The sequence below is a fragment of the Penicillium canescens genome (assembly GCF_028828765.1).
Source record: "Penicillium canescens strain IBT 15451 chromosome Unknown utg000008l_segment0_segment0, whole genome shotgun sequence".
NCBI classification, from domain to species: Eukaryota; Fungi; Ascomycota; class Eurotiomycetes; order Eurotiales; family Aspergillaceae; genus Penicillium; species Penicillium canescens.
In genome coordinates, this window is record NW_026703970.1 from 1,672,221 (window position 1) to 1,690,007 (window position 17,787).

General features: G+C 48.7%; 7 protein-coding genes across 7 annotated transcripts; 1 reads left to right on the plus strand and 6 right to left on the minus strand.

Annotated features, from left to right (window-relative positions):
• Positions 1–266: 266 nt before the first annotated feature.
• N7446_011480 (MFS transporter) lies at positions 267–2,107 on the minus strand (the record flags this gene model as incomplete). Its single annotated transcript, XM_058520222.1, has 5 exons — positions 267–386; positions 442–540; positions 613–1,391; positions 1,453–1,882; positions 1,940–2,107. The coding sequence occupies 5 exons, from the start codon at positions 2,105–2,107 to the stop codon at positions 267–269; spliced, it is 1,596 nt and encodes a 531-aa protein (XP_058367746.1).
• Positions 2,108–2,959: 852 nt separating this feature from the next.
• Positions 2,960–3,848, minus strand: N7446_011481 (translation machinery-associated protein 20; the record flags this gene model as incomplete). Its single annotated transcript, XM_058520223.1, has 3 exons — positions 2,960–3,350; positions 3,475–3,615; positions 3,835–3,848. 3 exons carry the CDS (start codon positions 3,846–3,848, stop codon positions 2,960–2,962), a joined length of 546 nt encoding a protein of 181 aa, XP_058367747.1.
• Positions 3,849–4,101: 253 nt separating this feature from the next.
• On the minus strand, positions 4,102–4,707 carry N7446_011482 (uncharacterized protein; the record flags this gene model as incomplete). Its single annotated transcript, XM_058520224.1, has 3 exons — positions 4,102–4,490; positions 4,539–4,620; positions 4,672–4,707. 3 exons carry the CDS (start codon positions 4,705–4,707, stop codon positions 4,102–4,104), a joined length of 507 nt encoding a protein of 168 aa, XP_058367748.1.
• Positions 4,708–5,381: 674 nt separating this feature from the next.
• N7446_011483 (YchF/Obg family ATPase) lies at positions 5,382–7,278 on the minus strand. Its single transcript, XM_058520225.1, has 3 exons — positions 6,972–7,278; positions 6,258–6,818; positions 5,382–6,019 (listed from the first exon to the last, which is right to left on the minus strand). The coding sequence occupies exons 1-3, from the start codon at positions 7,044–7,046 to the stop codon at positions 5,468–5,470; spliced, it is 1,188 nt and encodes a 395-aa protein (XP_058367749.1). The 5' UTR covers positions 7,047–7,278; the 3' UTR covers positions 5,382–5,467.
• Positions 7,279–7,888: 610 nt separating this feature from the next.
• Positions 7,889–11,419, minus strand: hir1 (putative histone transcription regulator Hir1; the record flags this gene model as incomplete). Its single annotated transcript, XM_058520226.1, has 5 exons — positions 7,889–7,986; positions 8,051–10,807; positions 10,874–11,095; positions 11,188–11,262; positions 11,383–11,419. 5 exons carry the CDS (start codon positions 11,417–11,419, stop codon positions 7,889–7,891), a joined length of 3,189 nt encoding a protein of 1,062 aa, XP_058367750.1.
• Positions 11,420–13,995: 2,576 nt separating this feature from the next.
• On the plus strand, positions 13,996–14,826 carry N7446_011485 (uncharacterized protein; the record flags this gene model as incomplete). The annotated part of the gene is made up of 1 exon (XM_058520227.1): positions 13,996–14,826. The coding sequence occupies one exon, from the start codon at positions 13,996–13,998 to the stop codon at positions 14,824–14,826; it is 831 nt and encodes a 276-aa protein (XP_058367751.1).
• Positions 14,827–15,247: 421 nt separating this feature from the next.
• N7446_011486 (SPFH domain-containing protein) lies at positions 15,248–16,913 on the minus strand. Its single transcript, XM_058520228.1, has 2 exons — positions 16,333–16,913; positions 15,248–16,245 (listed from the first exon to the last, which is right to left on the minus strand). The coding sequence occupies exons 1-2, from the start codon at positions 16,827–16,829 to the stop codon at positions 15,420–15,422; spliced, it is 1,323 nt and encodes a 440-aa protein (XP_058367752.1). The 5' UTR covers positions 16,830–16,913; the 3' UTR covers positions 15,248–15,419.
• Positions 16,914–17,787: the final 874 nt, after the last annotated feature.

The following is a 17,787-nucleotide window of genomic DNA, read 5'->3' on the forward strand; positions in this document are numbered from 1 at the left end:
TTTGCTGTGTCCATGCATAACCTCGATCCCCGTCTTGATCCACTTTTACTTTCCCTCTGGGAAATCCGTCATCATCAGCAGTCCGCCTTGCGCATATTGCTCTGTTGTTTGGGTGGATATGCATTCTCTTGAATTTCCCTAGGGGTATGTATTTGTAGATCATAGGGACGTTGATGATATGTGCTGAATCTGGATATGACCAGAGATCGCCAGCACAATATTCAACTCTATGAGTGGATACAATGCCTTTGTTGCATGAGGCATCTTCAGCTACTCCGTCGGCCATACGGCTCGAATGGGAAAGCCACAGCGACGATTGCCATCACAATGTAAAGCGCGGCACAAATGTAAATCGGTACAGGTGTGTTGGTCCAATTTATGATCAGCTTTACTTTCACAAAAGGTGTCTTTATATAGAAGAGGGAATGTATTGACACTTACATCGGCGGCCTGACCGACCACAGCGCTGACGATTCCCATGATTCGATTTAGTCCAATAGCGACACCGTTCCCTGTACCACGATGAGCAGATGGGAATACCTGTCAAAGAGTTAGTATCAAACAAGGGATCCAAGATAGCCATCATGGAATCAGTATACAAAGGAGACAAACCTCAGGCGTGTAAGCATAAAGAGTGCCATAATAAACATTCAAGCAGAATGAGATAGCACACGTAAACCCAACATTTTGACTGGCAGTGCGGACTTGGGTGTAACAGAAGAAGAAAATCATTGTAACCACAGCGCCAATAATCATAGTACCCCGACGGCCCCAGAACCAAGGCGAGCGACACATAAATCCCGCCAACACCGGACCGAAGATACCACAGGTATTGTTGATAGCATAGTTCCGCCAGGTGATATAAGGGCTATCTTCTCCGAAATTGGCGCCGCGGCTCGCAAGGTAGCTGGGCAGAAACACGTTGTAGAGTGGATAGGCGAGACCGATGAGGAGCCATGAGAACCACACCAGTGTGGTAGATAAGCCCATCTTGCGGGTTGCAAAAAGTCCACGGAGGTGGAAGAATACTTCGCTTGGGGAGATCAGTCGTGTCAACCAGCTGGATCCTGCTTTTTGTCTTTGGACAATTTGTCCGCATGCTTGCAGGCGCTCAATGGTGAGACTGCATGGGCGGTCATATTTATTGGCGATGTTTTGTAGGACTCGTACAGCTTTCTCGTCTTGGCCCTCGGAGATGAGGAATTTGGGTGTCTCTTCAAGTCGGATGATTGTGATTCGAAGTATGGAGAGAAGAAACACCAGGGCACCAGATGTATACCATACATAGCGCCATCCTTGGTTGTTGGCCCGGGTACAGGTGGCTGCGTCGCTGCATGAATAATTGGGAATAAAGGCCCAGGCAAATAACCCTGCAATGAGCTGACCGAGGCCTAGTTATTCCAAGTTAGTATATGGCTCTCCAACAAGAGCTTCGGATAAAATGAAACTCACCCCACCACGCAGCCATTAGTGTTAATAGCCATTGTTCTCTGCTAGGCAGATACTCCAGGAATACCGTAGTATCCAGTACCAAATTTCCCCCAGCGCCGAATGCACTCAAGCAAACAAACAATCCGAGTGTAATCCAAGACGGCGAAGCCCCTGCAACTATAGTGAAAACCGACGAGACAAATAGCGAGAAGTTAAAGGCAAAGCGACGGCCGATTATATCCGCTGAAAATCCCCAGAATATGGCACCCACCAGCATTCCAACATAGACCGCAATTGTAAGACCCGTGGCATAGCCAGGTTGAAATTCTAGCCTAGCTTGCGTCGAAATGATAGACTGAATCAAGAGAATGAGCGAGTCGACCGCATATCCGAATCCGTTCAAACAGAATAGCTTCCAATGGTGAGCAGTGAAACCAATCTCATCGATGGTCTAGAGATACGCGAGTCAGCTTTTAGTTCTCATGCATGGGGTATATACCTGTCTCACATCGTTGATTAGCATCATCTTAGCAGCTAGAGCTTCGTCGACTTTCTCCCCCTGCAAGATATCGGTGTCGCCATGTTGGATCGATCTTTCAGCCGGAGATGGGTCTCTCTGGCTTTTGTTCTTGTCCACGGCACTCTTGGCCGATCCGGCACTCGCTGCAGAGTCCATGGGAGGCAGGGAGGTCTTTTCCTAGTCCGAGAGTGAAGGTAGGGTTAAGAAAAGAGGAAGAAAAGCCCCACGAAGCCACGGAAGGGTGAGGCACAGTCCATTTTATCTTCATCTTTGTTAGCGGCTTGCTTAGGTCCCGCCTATTCGTCTGGTTCATTTACTTCGACGCTTATCCATTGGTGAACTTTACCGCCACCTTGTCGATGTGCCGCTGAATCGGACCCAAAACCAAATGAGAATAGCGACTCAGTCAAAGAATAAGTTCACAGTATATTCTAACGTTATCTTATGCTCAGGACTTTTCAACATCCATCTTAAGTTGGCCTCTTAGGGGGTTCTTTCAGGGTTATCCCTTCTAAGCCGAGGCCTGGTGCACGAGCCCTTTCCCGCGATCATTACTGGCGGGGAGAAATGCAAAGGCGCTATTCCCAATTAGCGATTTGCCAATGTAAAACGGAAATAGGAGGTCAAATCATAGTTGAAAAGAAATATGTGGCTAATACGCAGAGGTGGCATGTGGTACGCTGTGCAGGACCCAGATTACTTGAATCTGGTCTATTTCATACATACTGGAAAAAGTACACCAGCACCCTATATTTCAAGCTTAAATAGAGCAATTTCAGTTCTTGACATTCCCGGAGATATGCTCGTTCTCTCCAAATTGTTTCAGAATTAACAGGGGTTCAATGTTTACAGTTCACCTGGATCCAAGCCCGTGGGACAGATATTTCATTTCATTTCGTCGAGCACATAATAATCACCACACAATCCAGAGGTATATGCCAACAACATCAAAAAGATCTTTCACAGACAGAAAATATTCCCATAAACCGCCCTAAACCAATGCATGAATTAATCCAGGTGCATCCTCCACAATCCATCACCAAGATAGTGACCCTCATCCATAACAACACCCTTTCCTTTGCTCTTGATCTCCTCGGTGCCAACCTTCAGCATACCGACAAGACAAACCTCCTCCTTGCCCTCAGCCTTGACAGCAACAATTTGCCCAGCCTCGATAGCGTGCTCGGCATCAGGCAGTCTACCCCCAGGGGAGGTAAGGCCGGGAGCCATAAGCGTTGCGCCAGATAGCACGAATCGAATGGCACCGCGGTCGATCTGGATTGTCGGGATGGCAGAGGGGTATTGGTGGATGAGGCGGAGATGCGGGACGGGAGGTCCGTCGATAGGTTGGAAGAACAGAGGTGTTGAATCTATTGTGTAGAGGGTGACGCGCTCGGGGCTGAGTAAAAGAAGGAAGATCCTTGGTTAGCTTTGCGGTCTGTATTGCTGGATGCAGGGCAGATGGCGGGCGAAAAAGTCGATATAATCGTGCTGGGTATGGGGTACAAGGAGTGGGACTGTACAGTTTTACGGCTTCCAATGAGGCCTTCTTTGGCATGACATCTTCAATGAATGGCTCGAGGCCGGGGTAGGTCTCCAGTAGCTTTTGGCGCAGGCCGCGCTGCACGGAGGACTTAACCTTTGATCGGTTGCTGGGGGGAATACTAGGGGGCAAAAAATATCAGCGTATGGTTCTTTGGGGCCCTGCATCCTTCTTGACCACTAGTGGCTGTCTAAACAACCCCATCCGAGGGATTTGACAGCTCTTGCGGCCTTGCGGTGTCCGAGTTTGAGAATTGTGCACTCCCCATTGGTGACGCGGCTCAGTCATGCAAGTGCAATATCTGGATGGTATCTCGGGGTTAATGAAGGCGTTTACTCACTCTTTTTTGAACATTGTGCTGGTTGAGGCTGCAATACCGTGAAAGCGAAGCTCGTGTGGTGGGATGCCGCGGGGAGATTGGTCACGTGCTGTATATTATATCGGGAGTGGAGCGTTGAAAGATCACCATCGATGTTTCTTCAAGACAAAAATAGTTCAGAATCACTCAATTCAAGGTAGCATTTATGGACATCGGAAATCATGCAGTGCCTGACATCTGTTTCGACAACAAAACTATCAATCCTTCTCTCTTCAAGGCCATAAATCCCTAAACTACATAAAAGTCGTCGTCGCTTTCAGCCTTGATACCCTGCTTGGTATCCTCCTTCTCTCCCTTTATGCCAAGCTCTTTGATTCCATCTGAGTCATAGATGATTTCAACTTTGTTCTCGGTCTTGACTTTCTCATCTTTAACGTCTGTGAACTCCTCTTCTTTATCCACGGCAATAACAACATGAGACATGTCTGCCGAAGAAGCATCCATGCTGTTCCCTTCCTCATCGGTAATGTTCTTCTGTCTCTTCTTTGCGGGGGTGCGAGGACCAAGCTTTCGCTTTTGGGGTGTATTGGTAGGAGTATGGTCGTTCTCCGCGAGCCCTTCTTCCGCCTGCTTCTTGAGGCGAGAGATACGATATCTCACAGAGTTGGCTGTAAATTCTGTCCTTTATATTAGCAAGATATCATTTGAGCGTTCAGGGTGCATACCGGGTCCGATAAAGCTGGCAACCTTGTCCATGTCGAGGGTGACGTTCAGATCCTTCAGTTGGCTCACAACCCCGAGGAGGATCTGAAGATGTCAGAATGGATCATAGCCTAGGTATGGCAAGTTTTGACTTACTCTGCCGTCATTTTCGATGTTCCACTTTGGTGGCATGATGGGTCGAAGTGTGGGTGGTGAGCAGTGGAGATGAAGAGAAAGTAAAGGAGTTGATGAGAATGGTGGTGTCGAGGTGTTGGCTTCGAGTTGTGGAAGGCGAGCAGTGAAGATGTAGAAGTAGCGAAAGAGCAAAAGGTCGATGAGGATTGTGGTGTTGAGGTGTCGAGCTTACCAGGCCATTTCGATCGGCTTCCTGGTTGTTTATGGTTGCGTGTTGGAATCGTATAAAGGACAGACCCAATATAGATACTAGATACAACCTTACTTCACGAGCAACGTTCTCACATCCAATAAAGCCGTTCTCCCTTTGCCTAGACACCGACCTACATATATCCGAAATCTAGCATTTATATCCCCCATCCAAGGGAATTGTGATAGAACCTGGACTGGGCTCTATAAGCCTATATGTGAGAAGGTCGTTGGAGTGTTAGCTCAAGAATTTCCTCAAGAATTTCCTCATATTTGCATCATTATAAAAACTGTCCAAAAGGGGGCACGCAACTGTTTTGGAATTTACAATTATTTTCTATCTTCGATGTCGAGAGTAGTATTGATCTTCCAGTCTATGTACCTGTGCCCACAGAATGTCGCTCATTTGCTTTAAATGGTATCTTTCCACATGGGAGACAGCCAGGTGGATTGGTCACGTTGTTACAGGTGATAGTTACTAGTTGTGCTGATACAGATAGAAAGTAGATAGTTTTATTCACAAGATTCATTCAGGGATATAATTCATAGACGTATTTTCTATCTGAACCTAGTGCTTGGCAGCACCAGCCTTGATAAGGAGGATATCGCCATCCTCGACGACGTAATCCTTACCCTTGGTCATGATCTTACCAGCGGCCTTGACGGCAGCTTCATCACCGAGTTCGCGCAGAACACTGTAGTTGTACGCAATAGCCTGAATGAAAGTCTTCTCGAAGTCTGTGTGAATAACACCGGCCGCAGCGGGGGCCTTGATACCCTTACGGATGGTCCATTGGCGAACCTCATCCTCACCAGTGGTGAAGAAGCTGGCCAGGTTGAGAACCTTGCGCATGGTGGTGATGACCTTGGGCAGACCAGATTGGGTGTTCAGGTTCTTGCACTCCTCAGCAGCGGCGGCATCGTCGTGCATCAGAGTCAGACGCTCCTCGAACTGAGCCGAGATGGGCAGGATGGGGTCACCAGGGGAGTTGGCCTTGATCCATTCGAAGACCTTGGGGAGGTACTTGTTCTTCTGACGAATGTAATCTCTCTCGCTCAGGTTAACCAAGTACACCACAGGCTTGGCAGTGAGGAGGAGCAGAGGGTTAATGACTTCGACCTAGAAACCCGTTGGGTTAGCATGAGGTTTCACAAAAAGTATTGAGTGATGCAATAGAAGATGTGACTCCAATTTCAGTTTATAACTTTTGTTCTCAAGGTGCCCTCTTCGTGAGTTTATAAATTGAGGGCACTCGAAGAGCTGGGTTTGATTCGAGCAAAGCTCTTATTCATCATTGTAGGAGTGGTGGTTGCAGGGTAAAGGTAAAAGACGGGGAAAGAAAGAGTTTTGAACATACCTCTTTGGGTGTCCAGTCAGTCTTGCTGCGGATGTCATGACCATCCTCGAGGAACTTAAGAATGAACTCAGTGGTGGCCTCCTCTTCCTTCAGCTTCTTCATCTCAAGGGACTGTCCGCCACGACGGGTCTGCTTCTTCAGAGCTTCAAGAGCCTTGGTCACAAACTCAATATCCTTGATGCGCAGCTCCTCGTTGATGATGGTCAAATCACGGCAAGGGTCAACATCACCCTCGACGTGAATGATCTCGGCATCATCGAAGCAGCGAACAACCTGGAAGATGGCATCGACGGCACGAATGTGCGACAGGAAAGAGTTACCCAGACCAGCACCGGTGGAAGCACCGCGAGTCAGACCAGCAATATCATAGACGGTCAAGTTAGCGGGAACCTGGGACTTGGGCTTGTAGTGGTCAACGAGCCAGTCGAACCGCTCATCGGGGACGATTACGCGGGCCTCCTCGGGGTCAATGGTGGCGAAGGGGAAGTTGGCCGGGTTACCCAGGGAGGACTTGGTGATAGACTGGAAGAGTGTCGACTTGCCGACGTTGGCAAGACCAACCTAAAGCCATTGTTAGATGGATGGTGGTGGAAAAGAAAGAGAAAAAAGTGAAAGGCAGGGGACAGGGGGAGTTTAAATAGTTTGTGTGGAATTAAAAAGTGGACTGTGCTGGGAAAAAAAGGAAAAAAAGGGTGGGGGCCTTTGCTCACATACGATACCACTCTTCAGGTTGTTTCCGGGACGACCCAGGTAGACCTTCTCCTGAACTTGCTGCTTCTTGGGAGGCATTTTGTTGGATTTTTTCTTCTTGCTTGAGTAGAAGCGACAGAAGAGAGGTGGGAGGTGGGGGGAGGTGGAAAGGCGGAAGCGGGAGCAGGGATGGAACGCGCCAAATGCAGGACCAGCTGCGGATCGATCGACGATACGAAGGAAGAGTAAGGAGGAGGTGGAAGACGTGATGCCGGCGCCCACAATTGGAGTGGGCAAGATCAATGAGAAAAGGAGAGTAAATGAGTGCGTGTTTGGCAGTCAAGAACCAAAAGTGACGAGGTTGCGCCAGATGTCATCGAATTTTCTGCCTGCAAAGAATTTACCGCCCACGTGATGGCTAAGCCCTGACGACGTCACAATACGTAATTTATTGTAGAGAAGAACAAAGTTGATCTGTTCGTGGGAGTAATTGGCAGGGTAGAAGCTATGTCGGTATGATCTATTCAACCTTGGCCATCAGTTCAAGGACAGGCACTACAACGTACACCACATGGACGACCTCCGTGTCGTTGCCGCCGTTCAATCAATAACATGGATGGCTTCTGGACTATTCACTATTTGCACAAGCTATTATTACAAATAGATTTATCATGGGTGCTTGTAAACGAGACCAAGCGGAAAGCATTGCAGCAAGGTGGCAGTCCGGTTATCAAGGATAAACAAGAGCGAGCCCAAAGAAAAACCTATGGTACAAATACAGCACGAAATGAAATATGTCATCTCCAATCTCGCCCCAGCAGAGATATAATAATGCAAACCCTTTTGCCAAGGTAACCCAGTCCGAACTTCATGAACGCCACGAATAAAAATAGGAAGAAAAAGAAATAGACGAGGTATAAACGAAACAGAGATGAAGATCGCTATAGATCCATTGCATCGCCATTTTCTGACACGGTGTCAACCATATCCAGCAACTTAGCATAAGGCACAGTCACACGTTGAAGATCACGGTGTTTGCCTAAACAAGCATTCGTTAGCAAACAAAGCATTGGGAAAAGATATCACAGTTGACAGTAACATACCGAGTGCCAGAATCACTTCCTTCAATAATGTCTCCCGGGGCCAGCCGCATAGATCGTCAGATCCCTCGCGCCAGTTCCGGCCCTCACGCTCATTCGCCTGCAATTTCAGGATTCCCTCAGTAGTATCATCATCCTCGAAAAGACCGCCGATTAAGCCCTTCAGCAATTCCTCGACCTTCAGCTTCAACCCCTCCGCGCCGATACGCTTGGCGTACATGGACAGGTATAACCGGAACTCTTCCTTGGCACCTAGAGACAAAGCAGCGGCAAGACGGTTCTCGAGATGCGCGATGGATACGCTGGACTCAAATGTCTCGTACCCCTCGCGAGACAACAGGACTTTGATCAGACGCTGGAGGAAGTACGCCCGTCCACGAAGTAGGGTCTCGTTGGTAGTGTTCCGCTCGAGCCAGGGGATGATGCCAGCTGCAACAGCTGCCTTGGCATCCTTGTTGTCTTGCTGTGCATCCTTGGCCTGCAGGTTGTTTACGGGTGCGTCTGTGGTGTTCCAGTATTGACTGCCTACAGCCCACCACGCTTCAGAGATGCGCTGCCACGTGAACATGGCTGGAGAATATGAGTATCCTTCACCGTTAGATAGGGAGACGACAACCCGACCCTCCGAGTTGATGCGTGCATCTGTCACTGCCGGGGCAGCGGTTGGGTTCGCACCCAACGTGTGAATTGCTGCATCTAATACGGGCTGGAGAGAAACTGGTGGGTGAGGAGAAGATAGGTGCTTCACGTTCCAGACGTAGCACATGCCCACAGAGGAAATGCACAAGATCCATGGTCCATTGCACTCTAGAATGACCGGCTGTGCTTCGAGAACTAGTGCACTCACCAAACGACGACCTGACGGTGTCCAGAGGTAGATTGACCCATCCTCGCAACCAGCTGCCCACATGCTTTGATTTCCAGTGACTAGAAGAACAGTCCGTGGCAAGAAGTCCTGCCACAGCGGTTGCTCCCCGCGGAACAAAGTCAAGCGTACTGGTTCCCGATCCACGGCGCGGCCAGTCAGACTCGCTGGGGAGGGATTCCGAGCTTCGAAAACCACGTCCACGCGGCCCTTACTACTGCTCGAGTCCGCACCAGTACCAGGAGGTTCGGTTGGTTTCCCGCTGGTATCCAGCGCGCGGAGAATCTGGCTGCGGATCTTGGGAACAGCTAAACGAAGCTGACTGACTGACATGCAAGGATTGGTGACTGCAGGGCGAATGAAATCTGGGGTAGGCTGTTGGCCAGTCGCAGCAGACTGTACTTGGGCCGGGAGGAGACCATCGGGAGTGTTGGCCATGATGGGAGTTGCGCCATTTTGGCTGGCTAGAGTTACCCGTTTTTCAACGCTGCCATCTTCATCGCCCTCCATCTGGGCTAGCTTTCGCTTGTTTCCGAGGAGAAGAGTGGTCAAGCCACCCTTAGGAAGACCGTCGAATGGTTTTGATAAGTCCACGATGGTAGTCGGAGCATCTGCTTTGACTTGATTGCTGACTGAAGCCATCAGACGAGCTTGTGGAAGAGATGACTCGCCCGCCCCAGCTCCTGAGACTAGCAATGGTGCAATGCGCTTTTTACCTTCCTTGGTGTATGTTGGGCGCTGCTTGAGCCTTTCCAGCTTGGCCTGGTAAGGATCTGGCTTTTCAGATTCCGACGCAGCGGGGGTTGAAGCACTTCCATTGGGCTGTACTTTGTTGGTCTCGGGGGCCGGTGAAGAGGCACGAGCAGGAGTCGCCCCGTTGGAAGGTTGCGGTGCCTTTTCTCCATTTGCAGTAGGCTCCGCGTCGCCCATCAACGCACCCATTCGTCCTTCAACACCCTTGATCTCACCTGCCTTGCTTTTTTCTTCCAAAAGCAGACTATCTGTGGTTTCTGTGATCCCCGCGCCCTTTCGATTTGTTCCAAACTTGGTGAGCGATTTCTCATTCTCTTCCATTTCCGTGGCCCATCCCAGCTCTCCATCTTCGAATCTGACTGCCACAATTGTGCCATCTAGGGCAGTAGCAAAGAGACACTTCCCATCGGGGGTCCATGCCAGGTCCGAAATCGCCTTGGCAGCCATCTCTTGGGCGACAACTATCGGCCGAGCGTTGCTAGTGATCCAAATACTGAGGGACTTGTCTCCTCCAGCACAGGCAATGACAGTGATGTGATGTTGGGCTGTAGAGCCCTGGCCATCCGTTTTCTTCTTGTTGGGTGGCTCGGTTGCATACAGTCGCGGAGAGAATGAGCAAACCTCGACTGGTGCTTCGTGGCCGATAAGATTGATATCTCCATCCCAGGACCCACGGTTGATAATAGCCACAGAGCTGACAGGCCCGTTTACGGCATTTGCAGCAGCGATATGCATCCCATCTGGTGACCATGAACATCGACGGAAGTATGCTGTCAAAGGAGAGTTGGCGAAAGGAGCGGTAATAGTCTGTTCGAGAACAAAGTTGTTCATCTGATCGTGGGCAGAGGAATTCGGAGCAGGAGAGGTGAATCGAAAGATGCGGACGGTACGATCATCGCTGGCCGTTGCGAAGTATTTGTTGGCGGGGTCGAATGTGATACCTTTAACGTGACTTTGATGGATTGCTATCGTCTTCAACTTTTCGAATGTATGACCGGACCACACCACGACCTTCGAATCCAGCCCGACGGATACGAGAATCGAGGAGTCATTCGACCATCCGAGGTCTTGGACATCATTGTCATGACCGATCAATCGTCGAATTGTGCGCCAGTTCTCGACTGGGGGTGCTTCATCCGTGCCTGTGTATTTGCAATAACTGTAAGTGTCTGGGTCTGACTTTGGTGGCCGAAATGTTTGAAACGTACCGAATGTTGACGAGTGTGTTGGAGGGTTGGCGTCGAGCATGTACACGCAAACGATCTTGTCATCCGCACCCGACGCAAGGTATTTCCCATTGGGCGAAAAGCGAACAGTATGGATGGTGCCTGAGTGGTTGCTCATCGACGCCAATTGTTTCGGTTTGCCCGCAAGTTCAGCATTTCCGGTACCATAAATGGCCTCAGTGGACCAGATCCGAACGTAACCATCTAGAAAACATCAAGTGCCCGATATCAGTAATAATTCCTCGGGTGTGCGCATGCTGTGCGATCCGAATCATGCCAGGAAGGGTCATGCTCACCTCCAGCGGCCGTCACTAGTCGTTTCCCATCTGGCGAAACATCACAGCTATAAACCTCGAAGTCCTTGCGTTCACCTGTACGAAAGAATGCCGTTAGCAAAATCCGTCCAGCATGGAGTGTTTTCGAATATGAAGGGTTATGTCGGCGTCCGGAGGACCAACGGATAAAGAAATCCAGGGCGATTGAACCCGTACCTCCGTGTGTGAGCCAGACCGGCTTGATGATGTGCATCGCGCCAGCCCGAGAGCAGTCACAACTGCTAATTTTTTTCCTGGGCTTGTCCGGATGGTCGGGCTCGACTGAGCGTCACGTATCAGCGCTATGCGCGAGGGAGGGCAAGGAGGGGCGCGGTCGTGATCGGGGATAGAGCTGGGCTTCAGGTATTGTTCTGGGACATGACAGGGCCCAAATAAGAACTAGGGTAGAAGAGAATGTGTCAAGGTACGGATGAGCAGGGGAGGGGATGAGAGCCGGAGATTAAGGGCGCGATCCAAAAGTCGCGATCTCCAGATTTGCGTGGTCCGAGCTCCCGCGTTATAGCTACAGCCTTAAATGTTCTTTTTTTTTTTTTTTTTTTTTTCTATTTTGCTTTGAAATGTAATAAAACTTGTTTATTTTTCATTCCAGGTCCTTTGATATTCCTGTTGTGATCATAACTCCAAAGAGAATAGAGTAAAAGCTGCCTTGTCTGGAGCTATGGCCGTTTACCTCATGTCTTATATGCTACCGTGACTCTTGATAGTTCGAAAAGACGGAAAAGGAAAGGAAGTGAGGCTTACTGAAAGATCTGATGTCTAACAATACCTACGAACCGCTAGGCCTGAGTCTAACACTAACAACCGGGCTAACGTTGTTGAATTTCAGAAAGGCGATATGATATTGCTGCTGATATAGCACTTGCTACGGGTCGGTTAAGGATGACATTATATATATACTTGATTGCTTTTTCTTCATGTTCCTACCAAACACGCCTTTTCTCGAAGCCGGCGCTATTACCTATACGTGGACCTGCAGGACCGCTGTCTTCCAAGGTTATTCCAAGGTTTGGTCTGACACATGCCGCCTTTAGGATGGCAGAGTAGTTAGATATAGAAGTCACCTTTACGTCTTCCCTTTTACCTCTGAGGGCTGCTACACCTCGAAGCCAGTATACCTTTTCATGCATTGTTTTCGCCCTACATTGCCCTTCTTTTCTCTCTTTTATGTCCATTTCCGAGTGCCTCGGGTTGTATTTGTTTACATGCGCATCTTTGTCGCGGACATGGAGACTACGGGTGATTTGTTAGCCCGAACCTTGCCCTCTCTGATCCCCAGAACCATATCGATTGCGGTATGCGACTGCGGGCCTTACAACATTATCTATGACAGCGATACGGGATCCCTTTGCATGCTAGAGTTTGAGATGATAAAGCTCTGTGATCCCACTGGCCATTCAAATATACCTGAGGTTATAGCTACGTCCCTTAAATTCCCTCTACCATGCTAGCCGGACCTCGCTACATAGATGGCTAGTCGATTGATCATCGATGACAACAATATCTGAAGAATTTGAGGTGATTGCCAGGCTGAGAAATAGATCAGCTGGAAGTTATTTTTTCTGAATTGTATTCATATAGCTAATAGGCCAGAAATCCTTTCATGTCCCGAATACAATCCATAGTCACGGAAACAGTAGTGGTTGCCCTAAGGCGGGTTTGATAAGCATATATTGCCATTTGATTGAGGTGACAATGCTCAGGTAATAGAGAACTTCCGTGTATGTTTTGGTTCTCATAGTGAGCTTATAGGAATAGGGAGAGGTGTACCTGGCTGTTGGTGCCGGAGCTATTGTAGGAGTATCCTTTTCCAGAGGGCATGGTTTCTGCGAATTTCTGTTTGAAGGTTGAGGATAGATAAAGAGAAGAAAGATGATGGAAGAGAAGAAGAGAAGAAGGGGGAGCGCGGATGGGGCATTGAATAGTAAACACAGGACGGCACAAAGTATATATTCAATGACAGCATCTAATCTATCTAATTGCATAGATCTCTTGTGTCAATACAATGCTGAATTGCTGCAATGGATACATCACATCTGTTATAAGTTGGGGATGTACACGACATATCCCGCTAATACAGTATGTCCTCGTTCTCGGTCATTTCTCACTACAACATAAATCTTGTCGTTTCACTTCCGAATATATGGGCGAGCTTGAGCTCAAGTATTGAAGACCAAGGGCATCTTCTTTGATTAGCATAGATACACTTAATCTTTGTTTTATTGTTATCGTGTATGTCTCTGAGCCTCCTGACACCTTCCATCGCATCTGAACCTTTGATCGTGTCACAAAACGGGAATGCCCAGGTAGACATAAAGCTCGAGAAGTGGAAGCACCCGAAGATCAACCAACTCTTTGTCCACAAATGGAATTTTCTCAAACAATGCTCTTGTATTAGGCCAATCATTAGTGTCTTGCAAGTAACTATTGGAGATCCGAGTTTCGTTTCATTGTCTCAAACCCTTAGTCTTAATTCTTTGCCCTTGTGTTTTGAGCCCCCGAATTGCCCTACATTCCCCTGATTCATACTAGCTCCTTTATTTCCTAATTCTCTTTATCTCCTTTGCGTAAGGTCGATAGTAACAATTGAACTGGTCTTAGCATCAACGCTACAATCGCATATAATAATTAGATAGCCCCTCCAGTGGTGATATCCATCTCGAGCAGATACTTTCGACAATCACTATCCCAGCGAGCCCAGTCAAACAAGATAAACACTCAATAACCTCAGCCCAATTGACCAGATTGTACACCAAGTCTAACATCTTACATATGGCATCCAGGAAACAGCGAAAATCACACTCTGCCCTCCCCACCAGCACCACATCCCCCAACCCCATTCCTTCTACAAGCAAATATCAAACAGTTCCCAGAGAAGAAGTACCCCAGCTCTACGGCGAAATCCAACAAGCAGGCGCCGAACGTCAAAAATGGATAGAAGACCCAAAAGACACCACATGCACCATCAAGCCCTCGACTCTGTCAATCTCAAAGCTCAAAAAGCAGGGCTGGACTTTCAAGACTAACATCATATCTACACCACTTGAAATCGAACCAGAATTTGCTAAACAAGGAATCCCCAAGTTCAAGAAATACCGAGACGTGGAGCTCTCCAAGTCAGAGCTTTCCAAGTCAGGCGGACATGAGAAATGGTGCTACAACTCCTACTACATCATTCTAGGAGAAGGCATAATCTACGCCAAAGACATCAAAAGAACTGACGGACCCCCATTCTCGGAGATCGCAACAGCTCTCTATACCGCCAGGTCGCCAATAGAATCTCTCAAACATGTCTATTTCGATAACGTCGTTAACGCCGATACCAAGCGGTTTGTTAGCAAGAGGCTTTATACCGCGCAAAACGGGCTTGCTTGGTCGCCCTACAGGCCTATCATGGTTTGGAAATATGGTACTGCTGAGTATCAGGGTCTTTTGGGGACGCGGCTTGGTAAGGCGGTGGTTTACATGGTTTTGGGGGCTTTCCCTAGAGGGACGCACTATATTTCTAAGGTTGTTACTTTTACTGGGCCGGCTTATGGTTACGCGCTTCATTTAAGGTTTGATATTGAGCCGTTTCCTGTGGGTTGGGGCCGGCTTGTTTAGTTCGGCTTGGTCTTGTTTGGGCTGGTCTTTTTGTGTGTTGGTATAGGTTTCTTTGTTTTGTCTTTAGCATTTGTTGTCTGGATATTTAGTTCAATTTCATAATTTCAGGTCAGCTTTTTCTGGTAATTTAGGTGTTAACCTACAAGATTGTACTATGCCCAGAAACGGCTAGGTCAAACTCATAGATAGGCGGCTACGGATCAATAAAAAGGAATACTTGTACATTGAGGCTGCCCCTTCCTTGGGGTTTTCGTATCGTCAACAATTCCTTTATGTACACATACAGGAAGCCTTATTGGCGACTTCAACACCAACAAGCACAGCAAAGCCCGCGCGTTTTGGATGACTCCTTCAAAAATGCTGGGGGAAACAAGTGCCAATAAAAGAGCAAAAAAAATAAATAAAAAAATAAAAAACCAAGAGTGTGTACGATCAGAATACACAAGAGCAGAGTGGCAGAAAAAGGACGACCCGACGCCGAATGGGGGACTGGGGCTGAGAGGGGTGGTAACAAGATGCAAGACGGGCAAAAAAAGGAAGAGAGTGGGATTAATAGCACATCAGAGACAAGAGATAGAGGTCATCGTTCTCGTTTAGGCTGAATCGGGTAGAGACGCCTTATTGTTTTGCTTGTTGGCTAGATCGAATCCTTCCAAGATATCAGACTTATCCGACTGAGCCGTCCCCTGCGCCTCCTCTCCGAAGCTCTTCTGGTCGACGTCATGTTCCGAGCTTTGCGATGACTTGGAGGCATCGTCCACTCCAAGAGTCTTCGCGGCCATACTGCGAGCCTGCGTCTGGCTGACCTTTCCGTAGACCGCCATGGCGTTGGCAATCATGCCACCCATATCACCGACATTACCAGGAACAACGACGGCGGTACCCTCGCGCGCCAAGTTCGACCAAGCATCGACATATTTCTCAGCAACTCTGAGGCTAACAGCGTTGTGAGCATTCTGGCCACCCTCCTCGATGGCGCGGGCAACAGCCTCAATACCGAGAGCGGTAGCCTTGGCCTTGAGCTGAATAGCCTCGGATTCACCGGAAGCGCGGTTGATCTGCTCGGCGCGCAGCGCCTCAGAAGCCAGGATGACCGACTGCTTGCGACCCTCGGCAATGTTAATGGCACTCTGGCGCTGACCCTCGGAGTCAAGAATCTCAGCGCGCTTCGACCGCTCGGCTGTCACCTGGCGGTGCATGGCAGCCACGACCTTCTCGGGTGCATGAATATCCCTGATCTCATATCGCAGGCAAACGACACCCCATTCCTGGGCGGCCTCGTTGATGGCCTTTGTAATGTTTGTGTTGAGGTTGGCGCGTTCCTTGAGGACATGGTCGAGTGTCAACTGACCGATTTCGGATCGCATGGTTGTCTGCGCTAGTTGCGAAATGGCGTATTCTGCGTCTTCGACTCCGTAGCTACATTGTAGAATCAACGTGTTAATCACTCTTCGGCTTAAGTACCTCCACTCAATCCTGAGAAGCGTGGGCTATACATGCACTCACCTTGCCTTGTACGCATCGAATACACGCGTGTATAGCACACCATCCAGTTCCAGTGTGACATTATCCGCCGTAATGGCGTTCTGGCTGGGAATCTCGATGGCGTTCTCCTTCAAGCTCTTCACGTAGGCAATGCGATCCAAGAACGGAACGAGGATTGCCAGACCGGGCTCGAGGATGCGGTGGAACTTTCCCATGCGCTCGACAATCCATGCTGTTTGCTGTGGCACGAATCGCACAACAGTGTTTGCGGGGAGGGGCTGTTTGTTGGAGAAATAGGTGGTGGGTCCGTCGCCGTATGGGCCACCGGCTTTAAGGCTATTGAAGAGGGATTCTGGGGCGAGACTCCTAGAAGAATTTGAGAGGGCTCGACATTGAGTCTGGTGCAGGACTGTGCTGGTTGACCCGTTGCTGGTGCGTGGGAGGCGGCGTTGTTGGGGAAGGAGGTTCTGGCCACGAGACCGGAGCAACCTGGAGGTCTGGCGGGTTGCGCCCTCCATCTTGGTGAAGCCGGAGATGGAAATACAGAGGATATGGATAGTGAAGGGGCGCACTGGGGTTAGAGGCGCAGAACGAAGTTGGAGAGGGGAGAGGGAGCTGTCGGATTAAGGTTCGGGACTGATTATGCTTGCTCCGTTTAATTGAGGTCTGCGCGCCTGAGGCAGAAACCTCGGCATATTCCGCCCAAAATGTTGCATGACAACGCTCATGTATTTTGTAAAGGCAATGAGTACGTGGCAGGTTAATCTTACAGCTTACGTTGATATATAGCAGTTTTAGTATCATAGAGTCAATTGCTCATATTATGCATAACAATCATATTACTCCACAAAGAACTGAACAACCGGTTTATGCAAAGAACAGAGTACAGAAACACAAGTCTGCTGTGCAAAGAATCCAGCAAGAGGAAGGACAAAGCAGAGATTGAACGAGGTCATTTCAATGCCAATGCTGAAAGGGAAAGAATCTGTTCCTGGGATGACAGCAGTAGACCAGATGACTAGGTCTCTCGAACGAGGAATTGACAATGTAAAGATGCTGGTAATTTTTCCCGGTTTGACGCACAACGAGGGGTAACTTGAAACACACAGATAACCTCCGACAAGACCTTTTGTTTTGATTATTGGACCATTGCTTTTCTCTGGGTCATTGCCGTGCTGATACTTGTTAAAACCCAGAGCCGAGGATCCGGATCACACAATGACTAGGTCGATAAGAAGACCACAGCCTTAGAAAAGAAACAAGGATAGAAGTGCAAATCTCTATGTCAAGGGAAACACAATTTTTGTTGGCCAGGCACACCGTAGCGGCAGGCATCGAGAGGAGAGACACTGCCAGTAAAAATCATGCCCGGACGCCAGAACATTTTGATAACCTCCCATGACTGAAAGCAAGGAACAAAAATGACAGAAAAGGAGATGAGATAAAATAAAATAAAAACTCCCAGGCTTAACAAGA